At 41.0% G+C, this 13,327-nt stretch overlaps 1 protein-coding gene across 3 annotated transcripts in view; it reads right to left on the reverse strand.

The window, feature by feature from the left end:
* Positions 1-13,327, reverse strand: part of LOC127556806 (zinc finger protein 665-like) — a 52,339-nt gene that overhangs the window by 4,930 nt on the left and 34,082 nt on the right. Inside the window, exons 2-4 of one of the 3 annotated variants that reach the window (XM_051990249.1) lie at positions 4,110-4,193; positions 2,044-2,170; positions 1,014-1,082 (exon numbers count right to left, since the gene is read on the reverse strand). The exons of 1 other annotated variant lie outside the window; for it this stretch is intronic. In XM_051990249.1, coding sequence (XP_051846209.1) covers positions 1,014-1,082; positions 2,044-2,170; positions 4,110-4,142 — 229 coding nt within the window. In that variant the 5' untranslated portion in view covers positions 4,143-4,193. Of the gene's footprint in view, positions 1-1,013; positions 1,083-2,043; positions 2,171-4,109; positions 4,261-13,327 lie in introns of all 3 variants that reach the window. One more of the 3 variants, XM_051990248.1, reaches the window with a different exon arrangement.

The following is a 13,327-nucleotide window of genomic DNA, read 5'->3' on the forward strand; positions in this document are numbered from 1 at the left end:
TTAACCCCAATTGCGGGAGGAAGGAAAGGAGGAAGGGAGGAAGGTAGGAAGGCAGAGAGGGAGGGAGGAAGACAGGGAGGAAAGGAGGAAAGGAGGAAAAGAAAGAAGAAGGGAGGGAGGGAGGGAAGGAGGAAAGGAAAAGAAGAAGGAATCTATCCAGAGATGCTTCAGTGATGAAGAAAGGGGGGGGGGGGGATGCTTTTAAGAACATCTGTAGATAGAGGTATATGATATTCTAGGTGGACAGAAGGAAGGAAGGAAAGAAGAAAAGAAAGAAGGAAACAGGCAATGAAGAAAGAAGAGGGGAGAGAGAGAAGGGAGAAAGGGAGGGAAGGAGGCAGGAAGGGAATCTTCCAACTCATCAATTACAGTTTGTGGCCAGCTTTCCTCAAAGGTTGTTGCTTATCCTATGTATCTGTGCTTAACTGTAGCCTGCATGGGGCAACTGCAGAGGATGAAGGGGGGCTCACAGCAGAGAACAAAAGAACAACTACAGGAAAGCAAAAAGTGATGGATGGCTCTGAATACAATATCTTTCATTTATGGTTTATGGAAATTTATTATTACAGATTTTGAATCCTCCCTTAGATTCTGCTGAACATAAAACATTTTTTTAAATTGTTCTTGTTTATATTTTTCTATTTCGTTTTTAATTTTAAATAATTATCAAAAAAGTAAAAACAAATGCTTTTTGGCTTAAAAAAGACCTAAGAAAAGTCATATTAGACAGCCTGAGCCCTCTTTCTTTGATTATAGAGAGCTGGATGGCCACAAATTTCCAACAAAGATTTCCAATAGGATCACTGATTCTCCATAAGAAGAGAACTGAAAAACCATAGAGTCCAAGCCTCTCATTTTACAGATGAAGAGACTGAGGTTCAGTGAGGTGGTCAGGACCTCACTATCACAAAAGTCTGAAAAGGGATTCCAAGCCAGATTTCCCACCCGCACGCCCATCATAAGAAGAACCCGCCTGGGATAGCAGCCTATACCCCAGCTTGCAACTCACTCACCAGGACAGGAGTTCCTCAGGCCTCCTCTCTCCACATGGGAAATGAAATCTTCTCTGGGAACTGGAAGTCCTGGGAGGGGGAAGATAATAAGTGTGAGCCTTGAAACTAGTCATTTATTCCTCATTGGAATAGGGCAGGGGTGCAAGGTCCACTGGGTAGTTCCAAGGGCAACTCAAAGATGGTTTTCAGGGTGCTTATTGCCAGGGGAAGAGGGCAGAGGGGAAAGGAGACCATGCAGGCAATCTGGAGTCAGAAGATCCTGATTTTGCTGCCTCCTTCCCAGCAGGATGGCCACATCCAACAGCTTCCATTTTCTGGACACTAGAGGCAGCTGGAAGCACAGAGAATGGAACCCTGGGCCTGCAGTCAGGAAGGCCTGAGTGCAAATTTGAGTTTAGATACATCCTGGCTATGTGACTCTGGGCAAATAATTTCATCTTTTTGCTTCAGCCTCCACATGTATAAAATAGGGATAAAGATGGCGCCCAAAACAAAGGGTTTTGGTGGAGATCAAGGGTGATAATGTGCATGAAGGAAACTCTGAGCACAAGGGCTGGATCTCAGCAAATGTATGGAAAGAACTCCTCCCTTCCCTTTCTCTCCCTGTTCCTCTACAGGCCTTTGGGGGATATATGAAGGAGGAACAAGGGCCCACTTGTTGTGTTGGGGATTTATGAGTTACACCAGGGGCAGTGGGGTAAATATTTTTTTTTACCCAAAAGAATATTGCAAAGACACAGTGGTTCCTCCCAAGAGGAAGAGGGTTCCTTCTCCTATCCCATGTTCAGGGAAAAGGGGCAGGAACAGTTTTCAGAAGGTTTGCAAGCAAAACTGCCAGGTTACCATCCTACAATGCAAAGACCACTCATAGAAGAACCAGGCATGAGGAGGACCTGTCTGTTGGGGACAGGAGGCAGCCCTTGGGCCTTTCTGAGAATTGGTAAAAGCCTTGAAACTCTACACCCTAGGGAGGGGATGGTGACACTCCTGTTGATGGCAGTTCCAGAGTTCCAAGGGAAGCGTTCCTTACCCAGGGAGAGTAAGTTTTTGGCATTCTCCAGCATGACCTCCTTGTGCAGCTTTTTCTCATGTGGGTCCAACAGACCCCACTCCTCTGGGCTGAAGTCCACAGCCACATCTTTGAAGGTCACCAGCTCCTAAAACACCAATAAGCAGAGCACTTAAGAGTTGAAGCATGTTTCATAACTGACCTAATCCAATGCTCCTCAACAAACAGAAGGGACCTGAAGCATGGAGGAGGGATCTGCCCAAAGGTGACAGCCCTTACAGGATTCAGGGCCATCATTGAAACCAAAGTCCCCCAAATACCAGTGGAATATAGAGAAATGCATCTTATATTTTCTGGTGCAATAAAATTGAGATATGTCTTAGTAGGAAATGGTACTGCCTGTGCAATCAGGAAAGTTATGGGTTCTATCAGAGAGAGATGAGGATTTGTGGATTTGAAATCAGACAGTGCTATGTTAAGAAAATGGCATGAAGTGTTTATGTGAAGCTAGCAAGTATTATGTGCTATAGAGCTAAAATATTTCCATGATCACTGAGAAGAAAAAAAAAATCTTGTGAATTTTCCAAAGGCCAGAAATTAAGTCTTATCCAGATGAAAACACTATCCTTCCCCCCAATAGTATTGTATTTTTCCAAATGCATGTATAGATACTTTTCAACATTCATTTTCATAAGATTTTGTGTTCCAGATTTCAGAATCACACACTTCTTAATGGATCCAGCCCAATGGTCACCAATTTACAAAAGCAAACTGGAGAGACAAGGGATTTATGCAAAGGTCACATCCTTTATGAGAACACTTGGAAGCACAATCATGCAAAGACCTCCCACTTCTCTGGTGTAGCCACAGCTGCTGACATGTTGTCTTCCATGTTAGAATGGAAGTTTCTTGAGGACAGGGACTGATTTTTCCTTCTTTGTATGCCTTATATATTTGAACAAAGCCTCTTCCCTTTCTAAATGCCTGTTGCTTTGACCTAAGCAATGGTGAAGGAAGAGAAAGGCTAAGTATGAGCTGAATATGATGGCGTTATTCTAGAAGTACCTAATTACAGCTGAGGGGGTCTCAGGATATAAAGAAAATAAAATGGAATAAAAGAAAACCTACCAGGAAGCAAAGAAATGCTGGACAGCAACTGATTCATGAGTAGCATTTATTTTGTAGGTTTGTTTTATCGAATCTACTCTTAAGTTCTTCTGGTTACCTGAAATTTTTTTTCTTCTCTTATTTTGTATTTCAGGTTAAAACAAATTATAATAGGGGCCACTAGATGGGACAGTGGATAGAGCACTAGCTCTGAAGTCAGGAGAACCTGAGTTCAAATCCCACCTCAAACATTTAATACTTCTTAGCTGTGTGACCCTGGACAAAGTCACTGAACCCCAATTGCCTTGGCAAAAAAAATTATCATAACTACAAAATTGGTAAAGAGAAGGCATTCAGAGAGATTTCGGAAGCTCTGTATGGCCTGAAGCAACAGGAGCTGAGCAGCAGCAGGAAGACAATTTTTACTGTGCTCCCAGCCAGGGAATGGACAACAGCTGGGGAAGCTTCCAGGGTTCTGCTCCAGACAACAAGGTCAAGGGTTTCCAGGAAAATCAGTGGCTACAGGAGGGAGCTTGGCCACAGGACACAGAACACAGAATGGTTAGGAAGTGTGTCTGTGTGTGTGTGTGTGTGTGTGTGTGTGTGTGTGTGTGTGTGTGTGTGTGTAGTGGGGAGATGTTGCTACACCAAAGCAAAGACATGATATCCACAGGCTAGACACTAATGAGTGAAGTGGTCACCTTTGTCACAGACCTATATTGAGGGAAAATGTAAACAAACATGTGGAGGCAGCAACTGGGGGAAGGGAGTTAGTGCTCAAGATGCCAAAGGGACAGTGAATCAGTCCAAAACATAGCAGAGAGGAGGCCAGTGTTGTTCTTACTGCAGTCACTTTCCTGCCCATTTTTGTAAAGGATCCACAGATAAGAGAGATGGCCAGCCTACAGACCATCCTGAAGATCTGTGGAAATGGCCTCTTGGGCTGCTGCTGCCCACATCTGTGGGCAGAATACACTTACATGCGGTGGGGATCTGCTCTTCTTAGGGGCCATTCCCTCTGGCTCCAGATTTGCTGCTTGGGCCAGGCCTTGGTCCTCGGCAGGCTGTTGGGAGAAGATGATTATAACTGCACAGATGTCCTTCCCTTCTTTTCCTGAGCGGGGGACTAGCCTACAGGAAATTACAGAGGGTGAGGTTCCATGGAAGTTACTAAGCTCCTGGCCCTGCCCTTAGGGCACAGACACCAACAGTGGGAGGGAGGCTAAAGGAGGTCAGGTTTTTTTTTTTTTTCCTATTGTATAGAATCTTTATTGAGTACTTCACACAAGGTGGACAGAAAGCCACTCAGCACTATTTAAGGATACTATAAAACATGCCCTCAATGTTGTCAGACTCAAGACAAGCTTGACAAAATAGGCTTGTAACCTATAGAACAAAAAGATCAAAACAACAGACTTCATAGCTATAGATTACAACTTTTAAAAAATTGTATTGGCATCTTTTATATTTACATCACAGTCATTTGTCAACATATTTTTCCTCCTGCTCACAGGGAATCTATTAATAATAAAGAAGAATGGAAAAAAAAAGTTTTTTCAGTTAACTAACATATAAACCAAATTCAACATTATATACATTACTCCATACCCATTTGTTGTCTCTTCTGCAAAGAAAGGGAAGAGAGGGGGTGCTCAGAGATAACACTTTCTAATATTTCTTCTTTAATGTCAAGCTAGTCATTAAACTTTCATGATGTAGACATCAACTTCTAATTTATTTTTCTTCTTCTTTTTTTTAATTTAATTTTATTTTATTTAATAATAACTTTGTATTGACAGAATCCATGCCAGGATAATTTTTATACAACATTATCCCTTGCAATCGCTTATGTTTCGTTTTTTCCCCTCCCTCCCTCCACCCCCCCCCAAGATGGCAAGCAGTCCTATATATGTTAAATATGTTACAGTATATCCTAGATACAATACATATTTGCAGAACCGAACAGTTCTCCCGCTGCACAGGGAGAATTGGATTCAGAAGGTAAAAATAACTCGGAAGAAAATCAAAAATGCAAATAGTTCACATTCATTTCCCAGTATTCCTTCTTTGGGTGTAGCTGTTTCTGTCCATCATTTATCCATTGAAACTCAGTTAAGTCTCTTTGTCATAGAAATCCACTTCCATCAGAATACATCCTCATACAATATCGTTGTCGAAGTGTATAATGATCTCCTGGTTCTGCTCATCTCACTTAGCATCAGTCCATGTAGGTCTCTCCAAGCCTCTCTGTATTCATCCTGCTGGTCATTCCTTACAGAGCAATAATATTCCATAACATTCATATACCACAATTTACCCAGCCATTCTCCAATTGATGGGCATCCATTCATTTTCCAGTTTCTAGCCACTACAAACAGGGCTGCTACAAACATTTTGGCACATACCGGTCCCTTTCCCTTTTTTAGTATCTCTTTGGGGTATAAGCCCAGTAGAAACACTGCTGGATCAAAGGGTATGCACAGTTTGATAACTTTTTGGGGCATAATTCCAGATTGCTCTCCAGAATGGCTGGATTCGTTCACAACTCCACCAACAATGCATCAGTGTCCCCGTTTTCCCGCATCCCCTCCAACATTCATCATTATTTTTTCTAAAGGAGGTCAGGTTGAAAAATCTAAATGGTGGAGTCAAGATGGGAGAGAAGAAGCAGGATATTGTCTGAACTCCAGTTTTCTATGAAATAACTTTCATTTAAGAGTGGAGTGACAGGACCTACAAAAGGATGGTGAGAAAAATTTCCAGTCTTAGATAATTTAGAAAGACTGCAAGAAAGATCTGTGTCACTTGGATAAAAGGGGAACAGAGCCCCAGCACAGATCAACAACTGAAACCCAATGGTTAATTAACTGAATTAGTGCAGGTGAAGAGAGGGTGGTGAGTTGCAAAATCACCAGCCTCACCTCCTCCTCCAGAACTCCTGGCTCCAGTGGCTAGATATAGATCAGGATGACTGGAGATGACCCTGGAAGCAATAAAGACTTGACCTTAAGCTAAGCTCTTGATCTGAAGGAGACAACACTCAGAGAGGGATTAAAGTTGAGGAAGAAATGAAGCCAAGAATATTCTCTTTTACTCAGTCAAAAATAACAAATCTGGGAGGAAAAGGTCCCCAGGGCTATTGGCCATACGGGCAGTCAGGACTTTACAAGACAGAAGGGACAAGGAATAAGATGACTGTAGTGGGATGGTATAAACTTGAAGATGAGCTCACCTTCTCTTACTCCTACTGTTCTGACTCCCTTCCTCTCCCCCACCCTCCTACAGACCCAAGAGGCAGGAGGGATTTAAGGCCCCAGATGAGATGAAAGTGTGTAGAACCTCAATGTCCCCTGAGTCAGAAATTTCCCTGCCAGTGATACTCGGTCCTCACAGCATCCCTTCTCCCCAACAGACATATTATCTAGAAAATAAACTGACTAGGGATCCAGTAAGGAGGGGAAAAGACCAGATGAAACCTCCGGTTGGCAGACAATCCAGTCTGAGATTCAGCTCCCAGGACGTATGGTGAGGGAAGGGACAGGGAGCTGGGAAGCCTAAGTAAAAAAGAATGAACTTAAGTGTCCAGAAGTGATTTAGGTGGGAAGTTGAATGAGAAAAAACAGGATGCCCAAATACTGAAATCTAAGCAGAAGCTAGGGGAAAGTTTCTAAGACTTTTGGGTAGATTGTAGGCTTAGAATCCTGAAAGGGAATGTGGAAACAGTGAGCCACATGCCTGGGAAGGAGCCCAAGATGTGCGGGTCCAGAGAAATTGGCCCAGGAAATAGCTTCAGTTCCTACAACCAAGATGGGGTCCTGGGGGCAGAAAGGCAGAGCCTGTGGAACCTCATAAGAAATCATGTCTGAAGGCTCACAATCAATTCACCAAACAGGAGCTGGAGGCAGAGCTAGGACATTGGGGCCCAGGAGGAGAGGCTGAAAATAGGACTCATGGGTTACTATAGGGAAAATCTCCCTTAGGGCAAACATGACCCAATGGTAAGCTTGAGGAAGAGGGCAACACTGGATATTTGTGAAGTGTTTCGGAACCTGAATAAAAGGTAGGGGCCAAGAATTCATTAACTAGCCAGACCTGGCAGGAAATTATTCTGACAGATGGGGAGGACACTGGCCATTAGGACAGATAAGAAGTATGAATGCTTAATAACTTTTTATTGACAGAACCCATGCCAGGGTAATTTTTTACAGCATTATCCCTTGCACTCACTTCTGTTCCGATTTTTCTCCTCCCTCTCTCCACCCCCTCCCCCAGATGGCAAGCAGTCCTTTACATGTTAAATAGGTTACAGTATATCCAAGTATGAATGCTTATGCAAGGGCAGCCAGCAGAAGGCAGAACTTGTGAGGAGCCCTGGCTTATGCCTACCTGGGTCCTACTCCAGCAGAGAAGGTTTGCAGTAAGTAGAAAATGGCAGCTCCAAGAGAATGCCCAGAGATCTCAGTCCCAACCCTTCCTGATTCCCATTAATCTATTGCAGGAAAGCCTCTGAGGCTCAAGAGCCCCAAGTAGCCTAGCCCCTGAAACCTGGAGAGTGGGACCTCACTCCCAAAATCATCCAGGATGATGACCTCTGATTGCTGCCTGCCTCTCCTCTCCCAGCCCTGCCCATCATCACATAGCCAATAGCCATTGGAAAGGCTCTTCTTCAGCCCTAGACTCCTCCCTTCCAAATTCCCTGGGACTCTAATTTCACCTGGCTACTTACCCACCAGGCTAATCATCCCATGAGCTCCTCCTCCCTAATGCTTCCATCACTGTACATTTTCTTGGAGGAAGGATTCAGGACTTTCATCTTTCCACTGGACTTGGCAGAGCACAGCCTCCCTTACATCCCATTCAAACACAAATCAAGACATCTCCCTTTTATCTCTAGTCCTCTTCTAGAATAAAACAAATCTGAACAGAACCAGCTACCCCCAGGGAAAGAACACTGTGAAATGTGGACTGCTTGCAGTTTTGTTTTTCTTCCCAGGTTATTTTTACCTTTCTAGATCCAATTTTTCTTGTGCAACAAAATTGTGTAAATATGTACACATATTGTATTTAAGATATATTTTAACATGTTTAACATGTATGAGACTGCCTGCCATCTAGGGGAGGGGGTGGAGGGAAGGAAGGGAAAAGCTGGAACAGAAGTGGTTGCAAGGGTCAATGTTGAAAAAATTACCCATACATATGTTCTGTCAATAAAAAGATATATTAAAAAAAAAGATTTAAAAAAATAGAATAAAGCATCATCATCAATAGAAACTTGGATTCCGAAAAATGAAAACTTTCTAGAACCCACAGTACAACCATTATAATTTTCATGTTATTTGATTTCATCTTCTATTTGTGATGAATATTTTATATTGTATTCCTAATAAATATACTGATAATTTAGATTTCTCAGAGCTGCCTTTTCTGGGTTAGGAGGCAGGACTCACAATGCAAAGTAAAATTATCCAATCTGATAATGTATATTCTTGTGCTGTACTGTACTTATATACAAAATAAGTGAATTAACTGGAAAACTACAGAAAACTGTTCTTATCACAGAACTCTGTGCTTTGGAAAGGGGGTGATCACAACCTCAAGATTTGAAACAATCCAAGAACTGTTGTATTGTCTTCTATTGGGAAACCAATCAAACTCAGGAAATGACTGTATTCTAACTTACTTTCCAAAACTTCTGCCTGTTCTGCAATAAGTGGACATCTCTTGCCCAGGAGAACTTCCAATTTGCAACCTGTATTCCTCACTGTGAAAGTGATAACTTAAACAGGTACTTAATTTCTAAAACCTGCCTCTACTCCAGCTCCCCACATATTCATTACATTTGAGACTTTTCAACAGAATAAACATTCTGTCTAAGATTTGAATTCCAAACAAAGACCTTCCCATAATGATTGAATATGTATATTTTTGCTTTATATATTTTAGCTGTTATTATGGCTATTATTTTAAATTTTTTGGACAATTCTTACAGAAAATTCCACATAGAATTTTCTTTTTACTTTGGGTTTTATAATTTTATAATTACTAATTAATCTGTCTGCCTCAATTTCTATAGAGAATGAGGAAAATAACAAACCTCTACTGTAAGGCTTAAATAAATGCCTCCTTTCTGTCGGATACTGAATGACAAGGATTCTCAAAAAAGGTAAATAACAATCTCTGCCCACAACAAGCTCACAAAATAAGGGGAGAAACAACAAGCTAAGAAGTAACTTGCTATGGGAGAAGTAGGAAAGTGGCTGACGAATTATATTAAAATTACAACAGTACTACTGTGTGTTTAAGAATTGGGATGGAAATTGTTAAATTGTGTAACTATTGCTGTTATGGATGTATAGAAACTTTATAGGTGAAATGGTGATTTGATGCTTTAGCTTTGAAATCTCTTATTCTGTTGAAATTGCTCTGGCAGACTATGATTGCCTGTTTTTAGGAAATCTCCAAGATATAGATACCTGTCTTGGGAATGACAGTCTTCAGTCCTTAACCCCATTTTCTTAATTGGTATCTCAGCATTCTCAAGGGACACTGCAGTTTTGAGATCAAAACTGTAAAGTTTGGGGGTGGCCTGCCTTCATGGTCTAACTGTGCATATTCTGCTCAGAAATCAGGATCCTTTCTGGATCCTAGTAGCAGTTCCTGTTCTTCTTAGTGGGAACAGGTGGAGCTACTCCAGGCCCCACTCTTACCCTGCTTTGAAATCCCTTACAGACTTAGGGCCCCTCCTAGCATGGGGCTGTCTTGAGCACCGCTACTCCCTATATAAGCAGAAGCTGAGTTAAGTGCACAAATGACTGAAGACCACCTAACTGTCCATCTCAAATGGGATTCTCTGGCTGAGATGAGGGCCTTTGTACTGCTGATAACTCTAGGGTTATCCATAAGTCCTTGCATTTTCTAGTTTTACTTTCGATTTATTTGTGTCACATTGGGTTGGCCAAAATTATGGTGCTGAGACCTTCCAGCTATCTAGGGGAGGTAATTCAATAATTCAAATATGCAAAAGGCAAATGTGTAATGTTGTGCCTCAGTTTCCCTAGATTGTCATCTTTGTTCATTTATCTTTATATTTTTATGTCTGCCAAATGCCAAATTGTTCTGTGATAACTGTTTCTAAGACAGTTGGTAGAAGCAATTTTTATGGTATGAACTTATTGCAGAGTGGTATTACCCTGTTGCCACTATGTCTACCCTGCATAATTACATTAGTAACCAGAATAGTTCAATGGTCCCTATCAAAATATTGCATACAGAAGATGCTATTCAAATGATGATTCTTCAGAGGAAAGGCTGGAATGTATTAGAAAGGGATGATCTTGATGGTGAACTTGATAAACAGTGTATAGATATGTTTACTGATTTTGAACAGTGTGTAAGTTCTTCATGTAAATATGATAAAAATCACTTACATATTACAAGGGGGAAATTGTGTAGAATAGAGACACAAGGTGAAGAACTTACAGGAATATGTGAATTCTTTTTCTGTATTTTATTTTCATTATTTCTGTATTTCCCCTATGACCTGTATAATATGTGCAGGCCTATATTTACTTGAGCCTTGGCCAGCTATGAACATATTTACTTAACCTGAGCTGATGACATTTATCAGTATTTGACACTTTTCAATATTTAGTCTATTAGCTTGACCACTGTCTATCTGAAGCCAAAAGGCCTGGTTTTCTGTTTCCTAGAAATCAAGTGATTTCAGGTAACAGAATCCTTCCATTCCAATCTCTCCGGATAGCAACAACCACTTAGATGTTTCCCCTCCCCTTCTCAATGCTCTCTTACTTGTAATGTAATCTCTTGTATAAAAGCTGTGTATGTTTACTACTTCTTTAGCCCTCCTCCCATGAGCTTTCTCTTTCCCTTATTTCACAATAGAATGGCTCATCCTGCAGAGGTTTTAATAAACAACCTTTCTACTTTCTACTGAGTAACCTCTGAGTAGTCATTTTGGGTAAGGGTCATCTACATGCCATATAGTTTCTACTTTAAAAGACCATATGTTTGCTTACATTAAATTTCATAGAACAAAAGAACTGCAGTTGCATCCAGAATAATTTATCCAGAAAGTTGAATATAATCTGCAATGAAGGGAAAAAATGGACTTTTGCTAAACTGAAAAGCTTTCAAGGATTTGTAACAAAAAGCAGAACTCAGTGGAAAATTTAATATAAAAGATACAGAAAAAAAGGAAAACATTAAAGACTAATTCCAAGGCATTCCTTAAGGCCAAATATTTACTACTAGATGTGAAAATGTTATCAGTGTAACTGTAAGTAGTTTGAAAGACTGGGGCTGAATCATGTATGATGGGATAGGAAAAGGTAAAAGGAAACAATTATAAAAACTGGGCAAGAGGAAGAAGTGATACTGAGAAGGCAGGTGGGGAGGAGGGTGGAGAGTTGGTAATATTGTAACTTTACTCTCTGAATTTCCCAGGAAACAATGTATACACTCAGAAGAATGTAGAAGCCTTTTGAATAAATAGAGGTGAGGAAACTGGGGGTGGGGTGGAGGAGGGACTTTTAGCTGGATGGGATGGGGAGTGGGAGAGTGGGAGAGAAGATCAAGTGACAGAGATAGGGTAAAAGCAGGTTTGAGAAAGAGAATGGTGAGTAAATATGAGATGGAAAGACAATAAGTTGTATGGATGGGATGTTTAAAGTGGCTCTTTGTGATAGCAAACACCTGGAAATTGCAGTGATCCCCCTTCACTCCATATTTATTTTAAATTAAAAATTCCATTATTAGAAATTAGAGACAGTTGGTTTAGAAGTGATAAAAATCCTGAGACTGGACTCAAGAAAGGATGATTTCAAATCCAACCTCATACTCTTACTAGCTGTGTGTCTCAGGGCACATTATTATTTCATAGATGTGTGCCTCAGTTTCCCTAGTTATTAATAGGAAATTTGATAGGACCAAACACACAGGTATGTTGTGGGGCTCAAATGAGAAAATATGTATATACTTAGTACAGTACCTGCCACATAGTAAGTATGTATAGATTATCCCTTTCCCTTTCCCCCCCCACTAACTGTGCTGGAATTTGAGGGAATAATGAAGGAAGCACAGGGATAAATTTCTTATACAAGATAGCATTAGGAACAAGGACAGCCAATTTTATGCTTGATAACAAGAAGACCTTTCTAAAGTCTAGATTGTCCCAACAAGGAAGGGGTTGCCTTGACAGGTGGAGGGTTCCCCTCACTGCACAGCTTCAAGAAAAGACTGCAGGAGCAGTTTTCAGAGACTTTGTAGACAAAATTCCATCTGGTTAGAAGTTAGACTAGATGTCACATCTCAGATTAGCTCCTATTAAGAAATTCTTTAATGCTGTATTGCTTTTTGAGCATTGCAGAAATCAGGCATTGATCAAGGTCTAACACTCTATATGGAGATAAAGTCAGAATGAGTTCTTGATTCAGATATAGTGGATGATACTATAAATAAATTAGGAGAACAAAGGATAATCTGCCTCTCAGATCTGTGGAGAAAAAAGACATTTCTGGCCAAAGAAGAACTAGAGAATATTAACACATACAAAATGGATAATTTTGATCACATTGAATTAAAAAGGATTTGCACAAAGGGACTAGCAGTGCTGGCCAGACATTCTGCTGGGCTGTGGCTGTGGACAATGAAGAATGAGCACTCACTGGGAAAGTACTTTAGGAAGCAAAAATATTTCCAGGACAAAAGTTGAGGAATCCTACATGTGACTTAGGTGAGAACTGCTGCTAAGGTTGAGCCCCTGGACAGAATTCAGAACATAACAGAAAGGAGGAGCTGAGGGTTACCCAGCATGACTCAGAGCTCAGAAATCAAACTTGACTGTAATAATGATCATGGTTATAAGCTGCTAAAAATAAAATAAAACCTACAGGTTTAGCCTCTGAGGCTACTGATTGCCAGGCCCATACATACCAATCTTACACATGAAGACCAACCAATGTTAAGGTGCCAGACAGTTTTTCTTTGATGGTAATCACAGCAGGAATTAGCAGGAAGCAAAAGCAAGTGTATGTATGTCTCTGCTTCTCTTTTTCTACATCTCTACTTCTCTCTACATCCTTTTTCGCCTAAGCCAACTTTTTAAATAGGGGGCCAGTTCACTGTCCCCCAGACTGTTGGAGGGCCCGACTATAGTCAAAACAAAAACTTTATTTTGTGG

The sequence above is a fragment of the Antechinus flavipes genome, chromosome 3, assembly GCF_016432865.1.
Source record: "Antechinus flavipes isolate AdamAnt ecotype Samford, QLD, Australia chromosome 3, AdamAnt_v2, whole genome shotgun sequence".
NCBI lineage: Eukaryota > Metazoa > Chordata > Mammalia > Dasyuromorphia > Dasyuridae > Antechinus > Antechinus flavipes.